At 35.3% G+C, this 22,946-nt stretch overlaps 1 protein-coding gene across 4 annotated transcripts in view; it reads right to left on the bottom strand.

Annotated features, from left to right (window-relative positions):
- Window positions 1-22,946, bottom strand: part of PFKP (phosphofructokinase, platelet) — a 42,640-nt gene that overhangs the window by 977 nt on the left and 18,717 nt on the right. Inside the window, exons 5-22 of one of the 4 annotated variants that reach the window (XM_015618004.1) lie at window positions 21,474-21,639; window positions 20,775-20,819; window positions 20,572-20,680; window positions 20,028-20,123; window positions 19,193-19,285; window positions 18,704-18,829; window positions 18,072-18,136; window positions 17,304-17,373; window positions 14,866-15,012; window positions 14,021-14,091; window positions 13,490-13,577; window positions 12,418-12,570; window positions 3,322-3,486; window positions 2,220-2,281; window positions 1,618-1,729; window positions 771-870; window positions 449-454; window positions 38-143 (exon numbers count right to left, since the gene is read on the bottom strand). In XM_015618004.1, coding sequence (XP_015473490.1) covers window positions 38-143; window positions 449-454; window positions 771-870; window positions 1,618-1,729; window positions 2,220-2,281; window positions 3,322-3,486; window positions 12,418-12,570; window positions 13,490-13,577; window positions 14,021-14,091; window positions 14,866-15,012; window positions 17,304-17,373; window positions 18,072-18,136; window positions 18,704-18,829; window positions 19,193-19,285; window positions 20,028-20,123; window positions 20,572-20,680; window positions 20,775-20,819; window positions 21,474-21,639 — 1,780 coding nt within the window. Of the gene's footprint in view, window positions 1-37; window positions 144-448; window positions 455-770; window positions 871-1,617; window positions 1,730-2,219; window positions 2,282-3,321; window positions 3,487-7,023; window positions 7,177-12,417; window positions 12,571-13,489; window positions 13,578-14,020; window positions 14,092-14,865; window positions 15,013-17,303; window positions 17,374-18,071; window positions 18,137-18,703; window positions 18,830-19,192; window positions 19,286-20,027; window positions 20,124-20,571; window positions 20,681-20,774; window positions 20,820-21,473; window positions 21,640-22,946 lie in introns of all 4 variants that reach the window. The other 3 variants (XM_015618005.1, XM_015618006.1, XM_015618007.1) reach the window with 3 other exon arrangements.

The raw sequence follows: 22,946 nt of genomic DNA, 5'->3' as shown, positions 1-22,946 counted from the left end.
TGTAGTGAGGTGTTTACCACAGACAGTGCATACGTACACAAAGTCTGTTTCACTCTTGAGCTCAGCCACAGGTTGGAAAACAAGGTTGCGTCTCCGCATTCCCAGCAAACAAACTGAGTCATCGGTATTGGCAAATACTTTTCCTAAAAAGAATGAAATAATTCAGCATCATTCCTACATGTATAAAGGCAAATAGCATTTTTTCTGTGATTAAACTGAACAAAAAACTTAAAGTAGCCTAATTTCAGCTACTGATTGTTTAAAAGAATGATAAAACATCGTTAGTGCTTTAATAGGGTTAGAACTTCACTTTTTAGCTTAACTTTTGGTGATCAGCAATGAAATAACAGTGCAATTAAACAACAAAAGGACTGAATTTTAGCATCCAGTTTTAGATCAAATTTTAGGAAGTAGTGCTTTACAAAAATTCCCAAAGATGATATATTACCTCCTTCTGTCTCCCATGAAGGCAGCATGAAACAAAAAAGAACACATGTAACTATACAAACATCAATTCCAGCATACATGAAAACCTTCAATCACACTGGCTATTTAAGCGGATGATGAAACAGATAACTGAGTTATTGACCTCACTCAAGTGGAAATGCTCATACAGCAGGAAGCACAACAAGGCACTACTGAATAATAAAAACAGTAAGATGGGAAAGAATATGCTGACTAACAAACATTCATATGTTTGCAAAGTGGAGGAATCTTACGTAGTGACAGACAAAGACAGTAACAAGAGACTGCACTAAAAATTTCTGCACCTTTCCGGTAGGTTTCTTTCAGTTTTTTGGAGATCCACTGCATAGCTTTTGCTGAAATTTTTGTCCCGAAATTTCTATCAAATGGTGAAGGTGCTCCACCCTGTGCAAAAATTGAATTCTTGGTTAGATTATCAAACTAGGATTGGTGTCTGTTTCATCATTTATCTCTGATAATGGCCTGCTCTACCTCTTATTTCCCCCACTTAGAAAAACAAACCAAAAGCCTCACCCCCTAAATCCACCTAAGGTGTTTAAAATTTGTGTTCAGCACCTGCAGAATTCTCACAGAATCAATACTAGTTCTCATATAGAAGAATGGAGGGGACTGTGCAGTTTCCTCCACCTCAGCCTCCTTGATGAGTGTAGCCAAATCAGGAACTCCCTTTGCCCACCAACCAGCTGCACAGTGAGATAAACAATGCAGGTAACACAGGTCCAAGGAGAAGCTCACTTTTGTCTCTTCCACAAAAACACCCATCTGTACAGGTTTTCTTAATGAAATCTGCTCTTCAAGAGGCAGATACATTATGGATGGGCAGATAATTTTATTATGAAGAAGGTATTACAATTAATTACAAGACAAAAAGTGGAATTGTTTATTAATACAGACAGGAGAGGAATAAAAATAAAATTCATAAAATAATCGAATGCATTTTTCCTAGGTTTTTAATAAGGGTATGCAATAAAACCTGATGCTAAAAAAACTTTCTGAGTTGCCTACAAACAAAAATCACACTTTTTTTCCTTCATCTTGAGTCAGACTTGTTTGGAATGCTTGAATAGTGTAGTGTATATACTTTGTGCATACCAAGTTAGTCTTGTCTGTAACTTCTAGGGTTTTATTTACCTGCTGCATATGGCCCAATACATTTTTTCGACAGTCAAAAACTCCTTTTCCTTCTTCAGAATACAGCTGATAAATGAAATCAGTTGTGTAGTTCTCATTGCAGTTCTCATTTCTGTAACAATTAATGCCCAACAGTTAGCAAATTTACTCTAAAGCACTAGATGTCTTTACAGCTACTGAATGACAAGTCTTTTCCCTTTTCTTGATAGCAGTAATCCTGCCTTGGACATTTTTATCTGATCACATAGCCCTCACTTCCATGTATCAGGCTGATGATTTTTAGGGTTTTTATAGTAAAGGCCATAGTGCATGTGACACACTACCTTTAGTAAGGAAGAATCTAGAATAAAAGACAAACTGAGTAAGAAAATAGACTGAAAACAGGATGAACTATTAGATTACAGAGCAAATACATTTATACAGAAGTAAGTTTTGGACTTGAACTTCCAGACAGGTCCCAGAATTGCCTTATGAAGCAACAGCATTTCTAAAAATCTCAAGTTAAAGGAATAATCACAGAATATGTACTTGGAGTGTCATTCCTGCCTGGCTGGGAATGCCCAGTCTCACTGATGCCATCTATTACAACTACTTTTACCTACCTTAGCACTAGACCACGCTGGATACTGGTTTTCATTTTTTCAGTCAAGTGTTCCACATTAGCCTAGAAACAGAAGTATTTTTAAAGATCCATACAGAACTCTGTATCTGAAACAACTTTAATGAGCCTACATTTCCTGAGAACTTGTGTCAAATATTCCACATAAAGCTCTATGTGTAAATTCAAATTATCAAGATTTTTGGAGATTCAGGATAACATACTGTGTATGGCTATTCATCTGGGGTTAAAACTAACATCTTTCTCTGTATCAGAAGTAGCAGATTTTATTAACTACACTGGTACAATATCCAGCTTGATACACAGAAAAACACAGAAATTGCCACTGAAGTTTACAGCTTGTGTTTACTTCCAGTCCTGCCAACAACTGTGTGAGGATACGTTCTGGTTCATTTCACATCTCTCTACTTCTCAGGAAATTTCTATCCTTTTAGCTTTGTGTTTGTCCATGACTGCAGCTAGCCACTATCAAGCTAGCTATCTTGAGATAGCTAGTCACTATCTCAAGAAGTGTAAAAGTCCTCACAGCAAACAAGTTCCACATCATCTTGTGTATGCATTACACCATAATACCTAATCCTTAAAGCCCGAGGGCTTTATTTTACTAACACCCCCAGACATGCTCTGAATAGCTGTGGTAACAGAGTCAGTATCTAATAAACCTGACATACTGGTCAGTTCCTGTCCTGAAAAGCCTTTAAACACAACTCTACCATAATGGAAAAATCCTGTTCTTTTGTTTTTTGCTGTATTTTAAAACTACCCAGGTCTGTTCATTTAATTAGAATTTCAATCAGAAGACTAAAAATTCATCAATTTTTAGAAATAATTAATCTAGCAGTGCTTAATGGCCAATTATTTTTGTCATTTTACTAACTTGGGTGTCAACAGTGATTGTGTCTACATTCCTTTATATGAAGTTATGGCACAGGAACTGGCATGACAAGCACAGATTTTAGGTCCAAACTCAGCTGGTTGGACCAGGTGTTTTCTTTCATAAGCTATCTGCTTCAAATATACACATTGTGCTATACACATGCAACAGCTTTAGATCTACTTAAAAATGAGCAAAAGGTGCTGAGTACCTGGAGCTCTCTGATATCAAACTGCTCTTCGAAGATGTAGGCAGCATCAGCTCCTGCTGCCAGGGCCCCCATGTTGGCCAGGTAGCCGCAGTAGCCGCCCATGGTCTCGATGATGAACACGCGGCGTTTGGTGCCGCTGGCCGACTGCTTGATGCGGTCACACGTCTGCTCAGAGACACAACAGCCTGAGTATGCACTAAAACCCCTCATTTTTTACCTTCTTCTATGTCATGCATACATTTGTGTCACCTACTGGTAACAAAAAATTAAAAATATAGCATTTATAAAAAAAAAGTCTTTAAAGAATTCCAAAACGGCATAACCTATGTAATTATAATAATCATCCAACAAAGGATTTCTTATAAATCATATATTGAACACCAGGGTAGAAATAAAATGTTTTTCTACTTATGACTCTGAACATGTATTTGCTTCCTGCAAATACTGAAACAAGAATTCATTTTGGTTTGTAATGGCATTAACCAGTTGTATACCTGCATTTCCTAACACAGATACAAGTAGATCTAATGAACTTTTTTTAAGGAATTGTGTTATGAATGAACTTCTCTTCTTTAACTATACATTACTTAAGCTTACTTCTTAGTATTGATATTAAAATTCACTGCATTCCCATCTATACTGAACTTCCTAAGTCCTGAGCAGATAGTGCCCAATTACCTTCCAGAAATGATTTCCACATAAATATAATTCTTTCAAGCACTACTGGTGTATGTTTTAAAATGCTTTGGGTTTTTTAAGAGGTACATACTGTAAGAAGACTGAAATGTCCACTTGCACCATACACTGACCAGCATAAAGAATGTTCTCTACAAGGAGATCTGTTACTTACATGAAACCAATTAACACCAATATTTCGTAGAGCTGCCTAAGAGATGTGGGAAGTAACAAAGACAGAGACAATCTCCAGTGTGGCAATACCTAGGAATCTTAGGAAAACATTGTAACTCAGGAAAATACAGAAACCTAGGAACTAGTTTACTATCCAGCATTAGTTTTAATAATAACCTATTTAAGAAGCTCACCTCCTGAAATCAATTTTTCTACCATTCAAAGTTATTTTAAGGTTGATTAATGTAATTTCCTCTCAGAAAGCAAGTAAGATAAGTAAAGAGATCCTAATTTTTTCTTTGTCTTAGAAACAAGTAAATAAATAGTATATACCACACTTGGTGACAGGAAGAATTTTGTGAAACTGATATAGTGTCCCAACACCAGTTCTGTTTCATAAAAATGGAAATGGAAGTACCTGGAAAGTTTGTCATGTTGCAACCTGAATTATGGTAACATTAAAAAATCCCCATGGCCTTACTGTTTTCTTAAATGAGTAACTGTAGGTGCTGTAATATATGAGGTATTTCTATTTCAGAGTTTTTTAAACCAGAACTTCATTCAGTTAACTGAAAATACTACTTCAGGCTGAAGTTCAGGTTGTGAGCAATATAATCCTTAAAATCATACCTAACACATCACAGAACAAATCATTAACTGATATATGAGAAAACTTAATATAAAAACTTCTAGCATAATACAGTTTAATGCATTTAAAGACTAAGACCAAGACTGGTATATGCTTGTATTTAGGTCAAGCTAGCAAAAAGATAAAATGTGTATAAATTAAATTACATCTATTTATGTATTTGCATATATGCATACTATGTGCTTACATACAAAGGTGCAGCATTCACATGAGTTTATTCAGAATATGGATATTCTGTTATCCTAAGCAGAAAAGTATCTCCATAACAAGATACATCACAAAAGTCTATGTTTACTTTCTATCAGTTTTTCAAAGTGACACTTCTACCTGTCTTGGGTTTTACAGTGTCCCCAAGCACTTTACCTTCTCCTTCCAAACACTGTTTCATGAAAATTCTTGCAGAATACACTGGAGCAATTTAACTCATTTTTTAAAAAGCTGCCTGAAACTGTGTTTAACTTACATTGTAAAACAATCTTGTCTTTAGAAAATAAATACACTTATGAAGATTTCCACCATTTTGAGAGGCTTAAAATATTTGTAAGCCCCAAGACTTCTAAAAAGATTTTCCAGCTGCTGGTAGAATGAAATTTTCTGCCTTCTGAGAATTTCCAAGTACTAAGCAAGAAGGTAAAATCAGTCATTGCCTCCAGGACTAATAACTTGAAATCTACTTAGAAGAGTTTCTACCCCTGACTGTACAAGAGATGGAGTAGAAACTTTATACTATTCTTGCTTTCTCAGAATGCCTGTGACAGAAATACCCAAATATGAAATTGGCACAGATGAATTTTAATTGATTTAATTGATTTAATGAATTATTAATTCATACACTACATTACAGGCTGGAAAAGCCAAACCTCAAATGCCTGGTTCAGGTTTCAGACATCATTTTGGAATTCTACTGCTAGTTGAGCTTTCATATGAACTGACCCACCTTAATGAGAAATCCTAATGTTCAAAACACCAAATCAAGTGTTCTGCTATTAGCATTAACTAAACATCCTAACGACAATAAAATTCAAATGATGCAACCATTTTTTTTTACTGAAAGCATTACCAAAATCTATACAAACTGTAATTAAACTACTACCAAAACCAATTAAATAAGAGGAAGCAGCACTGTATGTCATCATTTGTTGCCTCACTGTGTTTTTGAAGTTACCACTTTTGAAGGTGCATCAGTCACAATTAGCACACTTAGCTACTTCTATAAATGTCAGGCCAAGGGGGAAAAGGCTAAAAGAAGTAAAGTATCCATGTCCTGCCTATGACCATTGCTACATGATGAGCCCACACGATACCTTAAGACATCTCACCCCAGGGATGCTGCACTGCTGCTCCCAAAGGCCAGGCCTCCCTGTTTTCTGACATAGCTCTTCCAGGTATCTGCTGGAGGTTTTTCACTTACTATATAAGAACACTGTGTTAAGCAAGAAAACAAACCTGCTTTTCCCAACCCCCTGGATCTGTAGTCCTGACTTGACTTCCTTGGTAAATTACTTCAGGATTAGTTATATGGCTTGCTAACAATGGGTTTGATAAAACTCAGAGCTGGTAAGATATACTCATTTGTTGGCATTAGATCTCAGCTAAGTTCCCTTTGCTGTGTCTTAAGCAGAGTAAATAGGACTGAAAGCTCATAAAGAGAAAAACTGTGGTAGACTAAAACTACAACACTGATTGTTCTGATCCTGCACTGTTTAGCTGAACATCAGTGACAGACTTTACTGCTTATACTATGCATGCATTTATATGCACTTAATGTATGTTAAGCCTAATTGAGTCTACGGGATTATTCATGTGTTTAGTGTTAATTATGTATTTAAAATGCTCTACTGCACTGAGCTCAGTCAATAGTTCATCCAACAAATGGGGCATTTATTTATAAAATATGTGCTTTCTTCTTTTACCTAAGTAATAGGTAAGATAAAAATTAAACTGAAGAAAGCAAAATAAAAGTAAAAGCAAATACCCTAAGCACTAATGCAGGAGTCTTGAAGAACAAAAGAGACTACCCAGAAATTAAACATAAAATATTTTTTCTAAGGTTAATCTTCAATCACTCTTGAAAAACTAAACTATTAACCATTAAAAAAACACAGTAACTGAGTTATTTAAGAAAACCAGGCATTTCAAGGTCTTTAGGTATCCTCCTCTTACGCATTTAATCATCTTAACTTTTAAAAGATACGCAGTCTTACCTCCACAATAGCATTCAAGGCAGTGTCAGTACCAAGGCAATAGTCTGTGCCTGGCACATTGTTGCTAATAGTAGCAGGCAACACACACATAGGAACTCTAAACTCCTCAAAGTTGGCACGTGCCTCGTGGAGCTGCAGACAACTTTCAAAGGCCTGAAGCAGTGGTACAAGTGTGAGTGAAACATTCCTTGTCTTTGCACTGCTCTGCTAATGACTCCTGGCATGTGAATGGTAAATGTGGCTGCCCATTGGCCCAAGTAAATACAATTGGTGAGATTATTTGGGGGGTGGAAAACATCCTGTCCACACCACAACAGTGCACTGGGGTTGCATTGGCACAATGCTCTTTGAAGAAATGCAGAGGATTAGTACAAGTTAGTACAGATGGAAGGTAAAGTGTGCACAGCAGAGAGGTCTGAAGCAGACAGGTAGGAAATGATCACAAAAAGCTAGAGTAGAAATCATTCCACAAGAAAGGACTTCAAGAACAAAGTTTGATACATGCCAAGGAGCTTATAAAGTTAACTAGTAAAACCCTTGCAACTTGAAGAAAATGCTTAAAGAAAGACATATTTTAAAAAAACTATGTTATCCTAAAAAGTAAAGACACACATCTATTTCCACCAAGAGAAAGGAAAAAAAAGATTCACCCATGCCTTCGAAGTTTTTATCAACATCACGCCTCTGCCTCTGTGCACACAGACTGCATGTAGGCCTAGAAACACCCAGGAACATGTGTACGTGGATGAGTTAATAAAGTCTGCAAGTATAGTTCAAGGATTCTTTGAAAAGTAGTTTTAGGTCCTTGGAAAGACTCCAAATTCTACAAAACATATAATCATGTCAAAAGGATTAGGTGTTCCTAGTGGATGTCAAAATAAATGTTAAAATTTTGCAGCTGTTTCAAATAAACACACATTACATTATTCCAATTATTTCTAATCTAAACTAATTAGCATCTCTCATGAAGTGTGGCAATTTTTCAAACTGCCTATGTAATGGCTCTCCACCAGAAAGCCTGATTACATAGTACATTACTTTTCTCTCTTTTTCCCAGAAACTGATGTTCACAGAAGTCTCATTTTTTTTGATTTCTCAAATCGGTTCAGAGAAGCAAACTATTGCAGATCAAAATTAGATACTTACTGAGGTATCTCCAGGCATATCTGTACAGTGACTGATTTAAGGAACAACTTAGAAGAAAATCATGGGAAAATCCCCTACCTGTGAGAGTTCTCCTTCTGGGCTTTTTGTCCTAGACAGAGCAGATCCTGTTCAGTGAGAAGACAGGATATTTATGGCTGCAGGTGCATAAATGCAAATTGACTTCCTAAAAATCTCTCTCTTCTCATGTGTTTTGTAAATGAAACAGCTCAGTGTTATACTTTCAGTTTAAGGTTGAAACACAGCCCAGAAGGCGGCACTTTCAGACCTAAAGAGCTGAGAAGCAGTACAGCCAAGAGCAAGAAACAGGAGTGGCTTATTTGGGATTTGTTTTTTTGAGTGGCTGAGACTTCACTTAGGAAATTTCAGTAATTGCCCTACTCAGCTCAGTCAGGCTGCTTTGAACTTTTATTTCTACTAAAAGAATAAAGACATACAAAGTAACAGTGGTTTAGTAAAACCATACAGCTTCCTGGAGATCAGCAGAACATAACTTTCTCTAAAACGTTTTATATTAAGACTTCTGGAAAACCAAGTCGAAGGGAGATGTAGAGCAGTAACTAACGTAACTGGTTAGTCTGCATTTATGCTATGTTAAGATGCAGTTTAAGATATGTTTTACTTGCATTAAATATTGCCATTTTATTTGATGCAAGTGATTTCAGCCAACATATCCAATGACTGTACCTTCACCAAGCATGAGCATTAGATGATTATATGCAACATCTTTGCATCACTGTGGCAAAATAGGAAAATTATTTTAATATATGGTCACTTAATTATAAAGGGTAAAAATGTGATCAATGATTTTAATAACTGCTATGCTAGTATTTGTTTTTAAATTACTACAATACAGTCATAGAGAGATACTGCACTATGTTAATAAAATGGTTTAATAATTTCCTACCCTTTTATTGGATTTGTGTTACTAAAAAGGTTGTTAGAACCAAGGATGCTTTATAAAAATTCATGCAGTCAAGCACTGACTACTGTTTGTTGACTTTAAGTTGATCTAAATACAAATGGCCACTGAAGGGGATGGGGATGGAGTTACTGCCCTTACTCCACATCAGCTGTTATTAGGACTGAAGGAGATGAAAAATTAACAGGTTAGCTAGTGGCCAAGGCTAATTTGCAGCTTCCTAGTTCAGAGTAATGTGGAGCCATATATGGTTCTGGGAGGGTACAGGCGTCTGTTTTCCACAGGAAATGTGTGGAGACTGCCCTTAAGGCAGACTGTAGCTTTCTTTGTTCCTCAGGGGATGTTTGATTTTATTTTTTTTCCCACAAAACCAAATCATCAGTCTGTACCTCCTTTTCCTTTTCTGAAAAGGACTGTCAAAGAAACACAATAGAAAGTTTTAGCCTCTCCATTTTCCAGGTTCCATCATTCTTATCTAGCTGATACCTTTTCCTTTCATGGTTGTCACATTCCTGAGGTCTGATATCCAAAATAACATCCTATTCATTTCATTAAATTGACAACATGCTTGAGAATATAGATATATTTATTATGGTAGTTATTTTAGTGATGCTTCATTTAATAGAAAATACAAAGTTCATGTTCTTATCCTGCAATCCTAATAAGTTTACTTTGTATGCCAATATATATCAGCCTTAAACATATCCTCCTCAGGAAGAAACATCCAGCTTTTCCCAGGTATTTTATATTTAAGTTGTCATTAGCAGTTTTTCTAATATTCTGAAAAGTGAAGTGAAAAATACAGTTTATCATAAATTTAAAACACTATTTAAAAGACAAATCAAATTTGAAGCCAAGATTTTAAAACAGAAGTGGAAAAATAGAACATTTTTAAAGGGTCCCATGATCTATTACAGAATCTAAATTAGTTATTGAGAAATGTATTCACTGTTCATGTCTTTGTGAGGAGAGCACTCTACTAATCTCTCATTCAGAAGTTATGTATCTGTTAAGGCTATTTTTAAATTGTTTTTCTTTTTAAATGCAGAATTTTAACACATTTTATTAGCAAATGTTTCAGGGTACTATTTACATGGCTTGACAAGTTTAAACAACTGGCAAGTGTGTGTTGGTGCCAAACAGCAACAATCCCCCATTACCAGCACAACTGTACTTACCTTACTAGAGGTAAGAAAGAACATTCAGGTAAGAACCATACCAGAGAAAATCTAAGTGTAATGGCACTTTGATGTTCAGAAGAGGTTCTACAGCTCTGAGAGCACTGTAAACTAGGATGCATTTATTGACCAAACTGTGGTAACAGGGGTAAAAAACTATATAGAAACGCTATAAAATGGATATTCATTGTAAACCTCCTACTTTTGTTTACCACAGTCAATAGTATGATGTGTATTGAGCTTATTTGGTAACACTGAACACGGGGCACAGTTGCTACTGCACCTGAGTTGAGCATGGCACAAGAATGAAAGGATGTGTTTTTCTGACAAAACTGACAGTTTTGGTGAATCACATTCAAACAATGAGAGCAAAAAACTGTGAAGACACCAAGCAGAAATGTTTTCTGAATGCAAAAGTCTGCTCCTTCAAAAAAAAAAAAAGAATCAACCCAAATTTCATTTTCCACTCAATTGAATAGAAATCTTGAAAAGCCATTACTTTTCATATTTAATCCAGAGAAAGATACAGGCAAAATTAAATGCAAAACAACCAGAAGAAAGCCATTAGCACCAAAAAAAAAAAAAAAAAAAAAAAAAAAAAGCTTATGAAAAGTTTTCAACTATCACATTGAAAATATGGAGAGAAGAACATTTTATCTAATGAAGGCAAATGATACCTACAAACCTAAATAGATAGCAAACCACAGCAACAAGGACTGACTATGATATATCCCCTTTCTATGAAATAACCTATAAAAAGAAGTCAGTTTGGTTAACAAAGCTTATGAAGATAAGAGAAGAAGGAAAGCAGATGTTATGCACAATCATTTTACTCACCTTAGTTCATGATCAGTCATTTTGGAGGGATATTTTTATTTACCAGAACTGGAAACAACATCAACATTTATAACCCAAGTTGTCTACAAAGAATTCATTCAATGAATTTTAGTTATAAATTCATATATATTATAGTCTTATTCAAGGCAATACTTCAGGAAACTAGTATTTCCTAACTGAAGGATTTCTTTTGATAAAGTTAAAATTATTTCTCTTGCAATGGTAAAACAAACAAACAAAAAAACAACAAAAAAAAGGAAATTATGGTAGTGCATTCAAAGTTGATGGCATCTGAAGAATCCTTGAAATGAAAAAGCTATTACGATTTAAATTCTCAAATACATTTAAGTGATAAGAGAATTGTCATTTCATTTTCAAAAGCAACTTGAAACTCTCGTTTTCAATTGACTATGCTTTCTGTTCCACTGAAATTAGTATTAGAGAACTGAGGAATGGCCAGGTTTGGGAGGGACCTCTGGAGATCCTGTAGTTCAATCCCCTGCCAAGGCAGGATCACCTGAGCAAGTGACACAGGAACAATCCAGGTGGCTTTGGATTATCTCCACAGGAGACTGCACGACTTCTCTGGGCAGCTTTCTCCAGTGCTCTACCACACTCAAAGTAGAGAAGTTTTTTCCTCATAAGAGATTCAATTTTTACCTTTATGTTGTATTACAGGATTTGATTTTTTAAAAAAATACTTCTTAACATGTCTCAATTATTTTTATTAAATATGATATTACATTTTAATACTTCATTATTAATAATATTTATTAATATTTTTCTATTATTATTACATTTATTAAATAAATGTAATCCCTATAATTAGAGAAATATGGATTTTACATATTCTCTTAGAGGAGTAAAGATGTTACATAACTAAGAATCTTCTTCACAACAGAGCAACTTTCCTACAGTGTTTGTTGCTGCTGGGTATAATACAACTCTACATATTATGAACAGGGATTTTTTTCCCCTCTACAGTGCAAATGATGATCAAAGTCTCAGCTTTTCAGGTATCTTTCTTTTTTATACAACAACAGATGCCATCTTATTCTGCACTTTAAACAATTTAGAGGTCACTGTAGTTTCACTGGAAATTAAATGGAAGCACTTGGGATCCTAGGCTTTTTATTTTCTAAAGTGGTGTCATGACTGTGGCTATATCAAGTAATTATAATTTCCCAGATCACATTTCCGAAGTTCTGGTCTACAAAAATATCCAGTTGTAGCCAATTGAGTAAATTTAAATAACTGTTTTGTTAGCATGTGCACACACCAGAGCAGACTTACATCAGTTATAGTGTTCAGAGCAGTATCTGCACCAATGCTGAAATCTGAACCCGGTACATTATTGGATACAGTTGCAGGAACCATAACCATTGGAACACAGAATTCGTCATATTTCTCCCGGGCAGCTGACAATTCCAGAAGTCCAAGGTAAGCCTGTTGGGCACAGGCATCGGGTGAAAAATTAGGATGAATAAAGGGCAGAGTTGGGAGTGACAAAATGAGAAGGGCCACAGGGGGAGCCATTTCTACCACAGCACACTTCAGCAAGTCAGAGCACTAAGGAACCACTAAAATCTAACACAGACAAAAAAAAAAGGCATTAGAAACAAGCATACATTTGAAAACAGTAAATAGAACGTATGTTCTCTTGAAAATGATTAATTTAGACAGAAAAGATCGGTTTTCAACAAAACAAACTAGTTCCCCAATCTTCAGGTACTGTTACTCCAGATTTAAAAATCTTAATATTCTGAATTAGGGTCACAGCTAACACCGCGGACAAATAAAGGAAGATACATTCTTTATCAAGAAGCAATGAACACATTCTTCTCTACAAAGAGTAGGCAAAATACTTTCCTGAATCAAAATTTCAAGAATTGTTTTTTTAAAACAAAGCAAACATGAAATAGGGGGGGAAAAAAAAAATTCTCTAGATCCATTACAGATTTTTGACGTGCACCATGTGAGAAGAGCAGCTTAAATAAGGAAACACAGTGCAAATTCTACTACGAATCAAGAACTTCTGCAAGGATGTTCCAAGTATTGATACAGTATGGACTGAAAGTTGCACTACAGAAGTTATTAATTTTAATACAAAAAACTGTAACACTATCTCATCCCATTTATCCATTTAGCACATCTGTTCAGCAGTTCTAGTCACTGTCTTGAATGACAGCTTTCCAGACGACCACTGATTGACAACACTTATGATTCTAAACACTACCTATGTCGTGTATCAAATACAGATAGAGCCAAATGCACCTTACATGAAGATTGGGTAAAAATCAAAACAGACTATTAATTCTGTTAGGAATTCTACTCTACTTAGACATAATTAGATATTTCAGTGTACCTCAAATCCACCAATAACCATAAGGGCGTTAATGTTGTTAGTGCGCATCTGGTCAGCAATCTTCTCCAAGTATTTTGCAGGAAGAGTACTAAAAATCATTAAACCAAAAGAAAAATAAAAACAATTTACAGACTCAGAAGCACTAAGAACTCATTACCAAGCTGAAACCATAAAGTGAGACGGCAACACAATGTTTTTTGTTTTACATATTTATCAAGTAACTTTTCCAGACAAACAATGAGGAAACAAGTCAAGTGTAAAGAAACAGCAGGTTTGCAATCATTTAAAGTATAAGGACCCCATGAAATTTTTAAGTTGAGGTCCTAACTCCCACTCTTCTGAGCTGGTTCAGTACTGTAAAGATATCTAAGTTGGAGCACAAGGATTTGAACAAAAAACAAACTCACAAAACCCCAATGTACAAAAACAGAGGACTTAAAACACGGTGCGAAGAAAAGAGCATGGAATCATACAGTGATTATATAAAGCACTACAGTTCATCATATCAATTGACAAAAATATTTATGTTACCGTTTTGTACCAAGAATTGATCCTCCTTGACCAGTCCAGCCTCCAACATCTCCCCAGGAAATTTCCTTTATCTTTGAATAAAAGTAGAAAAGGAGATTTTGTTAAATAATTATCCAATTACTTCTCTTGAGCTGCAGCAAACACCAGGTACTACTTCATGAAAAGTTGTTGGGCACTGACATCACTAAAACTAAATGAGGCCAAGAAAGAAAACAGTACCAAGAGTTTAACATAATTTCTCTTCAATTACTACAATCCCTTTCCATTACATTTGCTCTTCCTGCTTCCAGACCAAGATTAACCCTGTCTCTGTGTTTCGTATCTCAGTATTTTCACATCCTCTCCTACTGAATGTGAAGCAAAAAAACCTAAAGCTAGGACTTTGATGTAAGTTTTGGGATCTGTGGCTCCAGCCAGGCACAGAAATCATTAGTCTTGCATTCAGTTTCTCTTTATTACACCAGTTGATGTGTAACATTTCAAAACAGGGAAATAGAAGAATTTAACTCACCTAAGCAAAAAAAAATTCCTCTCTCAATAAGCACCATTACAAAGGAATGCATGTGCTGAACTCAAATTCAAAGGTAGGATTCATCTGAACTGATTTTGTAGCTCTGCAGCATGTAATTAGTAACACTCAGCATAAATGACTCTACAGACTTGAATAGTTGGGAAATACAGTTACAATCTAGGTTTTATAGATCTTTATGAAATAAAAGCACTCAGAGAACCAGTTCCCCCAGCAGTTATGACAGACCAGTAGTATGCCTTCCAAGAACATCAACACAGGTGGTGGTGTGGGATGGGGTACAATGTACTTGGTAATGCACACACGTGACACTGACCTTCCCTCTAGCGAACCCTTCGAAACCATCAATGACAGCAAATATTTTGTGACCTTCAGTCATTCCAACTCTCACTGCAGCCCTCACTGCGGCATTCATTCCAGCTGCAGGGGCACCAACATTTAAAACTGCCACATTAAAATTAGTCTGCAAGATAAAAATTATATTTAGTAAAGACACTGCTTTCTACACAATGGTTTATTAGTACATCATATGCAGTTGCTAAATACTGGAATGCAGGAAAGGAAATTTTAAAGCCCCTAAACATGTTGAAAATTGGAAGTTAGCTGGAAGGTGCAGACACATTTCCCCACTTGTAGAATATCAAAGAGACAAACAGTTAAATTATTTTTTTTTAAGTAAGACTTTGTCATAATTCTATTTTGTTAGCAGCTTCAATTATTCAGGTTTTTATATTCTAAGCCCAGGTTCAAGAAACATAAAATAGAATCACAGAATGGTTTGGGATGGAAGGACCATAAAGGTCATCTCATTCCAACCCCCTGACATGGCCAGGGACACCTTTCACTAGACCAGGCTGCTCAGAGCTCCACCCAAGCTGGCCATTGCTATTCAACCAGCTTCATGTTACTAAGGCAGGAATTTTTTTTTTGCAAACACACCAATAATAGCAAAAAAAAAAAAAAAAGTAAGAGGAAGTGATTCTAGCACCACAGAATTTATGTGTGTATCATCAGTACAATGCAGAGTGGAACAGACAAGTTTTAAAATTAAGCTAGGTTAATTAGGCCAGGTTTTTCAAGCAGCTGACAGTATGCTGGCAAACAGGAGCATTCAGCATCTTTCCCATCTTTTCCAAATAATTTTCAGATTATGGAAATTTTAAAAACATTTCTTAATGACAATTTTAACAATTTGGTCCTGCAGAAGAGGTAGAAGTTATTTAAATGTATTCTGAAAGATGAGAACAACAACAAAAAAAACCAAACCAACAAAAAAATAGAACAGTTGTTAAGTAATGATCATGAAATCTCATCTGATTAAAAAACAAAACAAGCGAACAAAACCAAAAAACTCCAAACCAACATCAACCCCTGCAAAAAAAACACAATAAAAGAGACACAAACCAAAGTATATGTAGTTTGTTTTGTTTTTCTCCTTTGGTTCTGGTACAATCAAAGGATTGTAGAAAAATGCAATGTAATCACAAACAGCAAAATATAATGTGTGCAGAAGCACTCATGAAGCAGAGCATTCAGCTGGCTCTCCTGATCTGATCAGCTTAGCTTTTTCCTCAGTTCCTGTGACATGCATATTTCATCTACTTTTTAACTCCCATTCAACCTCTTTTACTGAAAGCACAGATTTTGTTAGTATGGACAAATCCAAGTAGTTAGTAATTACACGTGGACATTTCCTTCTAATGCTATTTGTCACAGGAGATATGACAAAAATATTAAAAAAAACCCAACAAAACAAAAGCCCTCTGCTAACAGTCCTGGATTTGCATTACTGTATTAAAAAACCCCACCACCCATAAACCTGATCCACCAAAGAAAATATTAAATAACCACCTAAAAAATCCTGAATTCCTTGATCTCTTGAAGGTCAGTCTTAGGACCTTACTTATCAATGCAATTTTGCTCCTTAATAATATTGGGAAGCTAACACCAGTAATCCATTACTCAAATACTTATTTGGGAAAAAGATTTCTAGAAAGTGCAACAGCAACATCATTATGCAAAAATAAGGTAACAAATGGTCACAAAACACAATTAAGAGGAAGGAACAAGTGAGATGACGTAGTCACCAGCTATGATCAAACACAGACTGTTCAGTAAACTTTTAATAAAAACAAAAAAAAAAAAAAAAGCCTGTCTAAGATTTATTTGCACACAAAATTTAGTGTCTGCTTCCTGTATAAATCCGAATTTCCTCTTATACAAATCTCAGGAACTACAAAGAAATTAAATGTCTGTTACTGTATTATGCACAGTGAGTTATTACTTTGCATAAAGGTGATGCATCTGTCCTCAGTACTGCTTCCCATGAATTCCTGGATTTGCCATTGCTCTTGAGTGGTCTTACCCTTCAAAAGGAGGTTTAGAATTCTTTTATTATAGACTCTTCCTTTATCTCAAGATTTTTCAGAGTCTTAATCATGATCTTAAACATCACCCCTCCTTCTCTCCATGGTAAGAAACAGAGGGCAAAACAGCAACTATTAGGACCAGACAACATTATAACAACTGAGAGCAGATGTACATCCATCAAAAACAGAAAGAAATGGTGTACAGCTATTTTCTAGTTACAATGGTATTTCACTTTAAAAAATGTTATTTATTAGAATAAACTAGTGTTCTTCAAATATCTTTATAATATATTATTTATAAATTAGACTGTAATAGAGGTTTGAAGGTCATTATTAATAGATCCCAAAAGCAGACATGAACTGCACACTCAACAAATCCCCTTACCTTTGGGAGCTCGGCATCTGGCTTTTTGTGCGACAGTAATTTGTACGTGTTAAGATTGTTTTCAAAGCTCCTAAACAAATGAGTAAGTAAGATAAGCAAATAAAATAGTAAAATTTTAAACTCATTTTAAAGGAACATTTGAATTTTTCAGAAACTTTAAAAAACTGGTATGAAATATTATCACCACTGTTATTGCAAATGCAAAACATGGCAAAAACTGGAAATGTGAGAAGAATGAAAAACATTCAATTCTTTAAGATAAGAGTCATAAAATATAAAACAACTATGTAGCTAACAAATTAGTTTTCTGGACTGAGGAGAAATTATTTTATTCTCAAATGACTTGAAACAGAAATCACTCTCCTGACAGGAGAAGAATACCTTCTCCAACATTACTGCTGGAAAACTACCAACAACTTACAAACAAACTCACAGGACTGGCCTCAAATTCAAGAATAAACAAACTTATGGCTGCTGCCAGTCAGGTCATACAGCACAGAAGCTTTTTGCTTTGTGATCAGTTAGCTTAGGAAACAGCCACTAGTCTGACACAGCAGTGAATTACAGTTTGCTTTGTTTTGCATGTTTTGGTGCGGGTAAGAATTTAAGTCATTCTATTTAGGCAACAATTTTGTCTCCTCTCATTCTCAAACCCAAAAGAACATACAGTTAGTTAAATATTTCAAATAAAATGTCATGTGGCAGCATAACAACAAGGCAATTCAGCTTTTCTACAGCAAGTAAGCTGATATGAGCTATTGGCCGTACCTTCCACGAAGCCTCACAGCCTCAAGGAACCTTCCCTCATCCATGGCTTTCTGAACTTCTTGAGTCTTGAAAAAACAAGTTGATTATTCAATATGTTTAAAAAAATGCAGGAGGTGGATTATTTAATATATTCCATGTATTAATATATTTCCACAGTGAAAAAAGAAATACTGACAATTCCTCAATTTATGAGCTACCTCCTCTCACAGCACAAATTTCAGGGTACAGAAGAAGAATGAAGTAGAAACAAATACCTAAAGCCTTCACGGGACAAATAAATCAATGTATCTATTATGCATTTTCTTTTTTCAGTTTAATCTGAACAGTTTTAATGCAGAAACCTGATTTGTCTATGACACATAAATGGATGCAAGCATCTGAAGAATTTGTTGTAACAAAAACTGAAGATCTGAAATTTCAGAACAAATTAAGAAGATATGAATTTCTTATTCCTGGATAGTTTGCAAATGAATATTTAACACATAGAGAACATACATGAACTTCATTATTCATCCCCATATATGGAAAAGTGCTATACACATTCCATCAACGTCCTAATGAGATACAGGCAATACAGAGTAGTCCTTTGTAGTAAATAAATAACATAAATTGGCTTTTTGCCAGATTCTCACCATCTGCACACACTCCATCAGAGGCAGACGGACAGCCTGGTTTCCAGACAGGGACACAACACAGGCAGGGGTATCTGGAGTAGCTTCTAAAAGGGCAAGCACGGCTTCCACACCCATACGACTTGCCTGCAAGTAGAGAATGTTTGAGTGCTCAAGCAAGCACTTTAAAGCACAAGGCTTCCAACCACAGAAATGGTCCTGATTTCTCTGTAACTCAAGCTGACACAAATCACTCCTTGGTAAGGTGCAAAAGTTGTGGGCTGTTTCTAGTTGTAAGTATGGATGATTAAGCTTCGCATTTTGATCCTAAACATAGGTTCCTTCACACAAATTGCTTCATTACTCTGAATTTGAGCTATTCAGACAGTTAATGTGATATAACAGTTTGATTTGTCAAGTTCATCAGGTAGAAAATCCCACCCCCAAACAAATAATCAAAAAGCAGTTGTTCTATGTGGTGCCATGAGCAGTTACTTTGGGAATACTCACAAGAATTCTGTCAAAAGCTGAAGGGGTTCCACCTCTTTGCACATGACCCAGGATGGTTACTCGGGTGTCAAAACCAAGCCGCTGAACCACAAGCTGCAGAGAATTTCAGAATACAGTGGGTTTATCTTTATCATTATTTTATATATATGTTAGCATCACGTACACTTAACACCACTTAGTGCTAAATGTTACTTCATATTCTGAATGAAGTCAAAGGTTTCTCTAAAACTGACAGCTATGGAAAAGAGAACCTCACAGTCACAGGACAGATAAACCCCAGGTAAAGGCAAAGTTTAATAGCTTCTTTCTAGCAATGACTATTTCCCAATTTGTTTTCTTAATGACCCCTTAAAAAAAAAAAAAAAAAAAAAAAGGCAGAAAAATTAACCTTAAATGTTTTCTTAATCTTAGACACCAATGAAATTTTTGGCAAAGCAACCACTTGGACAAGATTTTGTCCAAAGCACACAGTATCACTTCACTATGAGAGAGACCAGTATTAAAAATTTTACAAGACATACAAAGTAAAATAAGATTATAAATACAGATTTGAGCTGATTTCAAACTATCCATTTATCAATTCAGACACCCATGAAGCAGATGCTTCTGAACTGCTGTGTTGTATTACAAAGAGAAAAGGTTCTAATTAATTGCCACTGAAAACATGGCCCTTTAATTTGACTATGTAATTTCAGATAATAAAGCACAAGCATAAAATACAACTGTGTGATAAGCTACCTTACAGGAACAGATTTACTCTACAGGAATGTTATTGTTAACAATGAGCCCCATCTTATGAACAGAAATCTTGTATCATAGGGATGTTGATACTTACATCCTTAACCTTCTCTGATGTTATAGGCTTGTTGTGACAATCAATAGCTCCTTCAGCTACAATAATAATATTCAGCCTTTTCTTTCGTGCACGGTTCTGTAATGAAAATAAAAGCACACTTGTGTAGTTAAAAAAAACCCCAAGGAATCTACAGCCTAGTTTTATAATCATTTGCTCTACATTAAGCTGCTAGGATTTGAGGAAACATTCCTTGTACTTGATCACTCATATGTGACACATTCTCACACCTTTTATCTTCATACACATCTTTTCATTGCTGAAGTAAATTGTCTAAGATCAAATTACTGAGGAAATGTACATATTGCTTATATAGGTATAATTTTATGCAATTCCCAGAGTGGGTCATATGTTTCCTCAAAACAATCACAGAGTGCAAGAAAAGAAATGTTCAAGATCACCAAGAACTTTATGTGACACTGAAACCAAAGACTTGCTTAAAGTCCTGATCAACACTTTTTAACCATTGCTTTCAAATTAACATCCACAAAGACATTAGAGAATCTCAAACATATTAACAAATTACCTCTGAAAGCTTAACACACATTGAATCTTCCCAGCCTTCCTCTGGTGGGTATTCAGGAATAAACACCCAGTCTGCACCACAGGCTAAGGCACTAACCAGAGCTAGATACCTAATAAACAGAACAAATCATTAGACTTTTATGGTTCAGATTTCTTTCATAATTGTACCTGTACAAGACACAAAATACTGAAAACAATACATACCCACAGTGTCGCCCCATAACCTCCAGAACAAATGTCCTCTGATGGCTGTAAAAATAAGAATGCAAATTAGCTGAACCTAGTATCAAAAAACAGCTTATGTTTACCATGACTACTAAACTCACAATTCCTTAGCAAAACAGGAAACATTAAGAAAACAAAATTATTGTCACATTAAACAACATATTTAAAATCACGTATCTTCCAATACATAATTCATTTTCACCACTTTCTTGCAAAACATGTATGGGCAGCTATGAGACAAGAAGTGAACCTTTACTGGAAATGTAAATGATGTAGACCCATAGTTAAGAACTGTAATGATACAGCTGTATTTTAAAAAAAATAATTGCCTAATTTTTACTGACATAAAGCTTATATAAGACAGATGCTATTTTTGTACTATTCACAGTGTGTCTGGATCTCCTCTAACAGACTACGTCTGAAAAAGACTAAAAACATTAAAAACCAAGTCTGCGCCTAAGGCTAATGCAGTCTCTACAATCACAAACTTGAAGCGCTGCCACCACAGGAATGATGAAAAAGCAGTTACTAAGAAAAAAAGGAACCAAGACACTTGAAAGATGCAGTCAAAAAGAACTTTTGTTTCCCCATCTACCTAAGCTGTATTTAAAATGACCTTAAACAAAACCATAAACATCTGTGCATTTGTTATCAGTCTCTATAATATGCTCAATTTACCTCTGAGCAGTGGTCATGATGGCATCCACAACTTCAATTATCCTGTGCAGAGCTGAGTCAGTACCTATGGTCATATCAGTGCCACAGAAGTCATTGTCTATGGATCCAACCATTCCCACAATGTTAAGGTAAGCATATTTCTTAACAGCCTCTGCATCAATCTTTCCTGTAAAGAAGCATTTGGAGAAAGAACTGTAAGACTATTAAAAAAAAATAAGTTAGACATACTGCTTGGGTGCTCTACTAAACATATCCAAACATTAAATTATGTTTAGATATTTTAGGTAACAAGGTTAGTCAAAACTACAAACAAAAGCCAATCAAACATCCAAACAAAAGAATCCTGCATGGAACTCCTTACAGTAAGGAAGGAAATAAGAGCTTTTCAGTCCATCTCAAAGTGTCAAATAACTACCAAGTTTTGTAACCAACCTTAATATTGATGGTTTCAAATTAAAACAGTATCATTCAAATTGTAGTCTCAGTGTATAACGTGCAATGAAGAAGCAAAAGGATGCAGACTGAATGTGATTATGGGCATATGCAAACACTTAGAAACCAACATTCAACTTTTGAAGACTTCTCTTTTGCAACACTGAAAGGCTCTGATTTCATGATTAATAAGCAAACAGAACAGAAAAGCTCCTATTCTAAGTCTTAGCAGAGTCTCCCAAGACAGCAATGAAAATGCTGCATCATCCAAGAGTTCTAAAGGACCTCAAGGATGGAATAACTTAGCTGCTTAAGCACTTACAACTACCTTAGTATCTGTGGATGGTATGGTAGTAAATATAATGTCAAATTTTTAATATGAGATTCAAGAACTATGTATCAGTGTGTTTAATGTCTACATTACAGAAAAAAAGCAGAAACCATAATGAAATATATAACTAATGTCCATGAAGATATATATAACATTGTGAAGAAGAATCAAAATGTTTTATATGAATGTATACCATGCATTACAAACCTCTTCTAGAGTTCCAAATGTGACTTAATATCTGGTTGACATAATCTACTTAGATTTCTAAAAAGCCATTGACAAAGTCTTTTGCCAAAGGATTTTGAGGAAACTAAGCAGTCACTGTATAAGACAGAAGTCTTTTCATAGAATAAATAATGTGAAACAGAGGGTAAAAAATACAAGGCAGAGGGCAGTGGTAAACACAAAATCTTGTGTATTAGGAAGGTAACCAATGGAGTTCTACAGTTCTGCGCTGTTCAACACACTCAGTAATAACCTAAAAAAGGGAATGAGCAGCAAAGTGCCAAAGTTTACTGATCAAACTGATTTGGGATCTAAACGCATGGAGTGTCTGAGAAGAAATGAAGACTAACAAGACACAGTGAGCAATAAAGTATCAGATGGAATTCATTGCAGATAAATGTAAACTAAGACACATGAAAAAAATGTACCCTAACATCACAAACAAAATAACACTATTTCCAGCATAATATAATAATGCTGTTTTC

The sequence above is a fragment of the Parus major genome, chromosome 2 (genome assembly GCF_001522545.3).
Source record: "Parus major isolate Abel chromosome 2, Parus_major1.1, whole genome shotgun sequence".
In the NCBI taxonomy this organism is placed as follows: Eukaryota; Metazoa; Chordata; class Aves; order Passeriformes; family Paridae; genus Parus; species Parus major.
The sequence above is the reverse complement of the archived record's forward strand: the minus strand, read 5'-3'. Positions and strand labels throughout refer to the sequence as shown.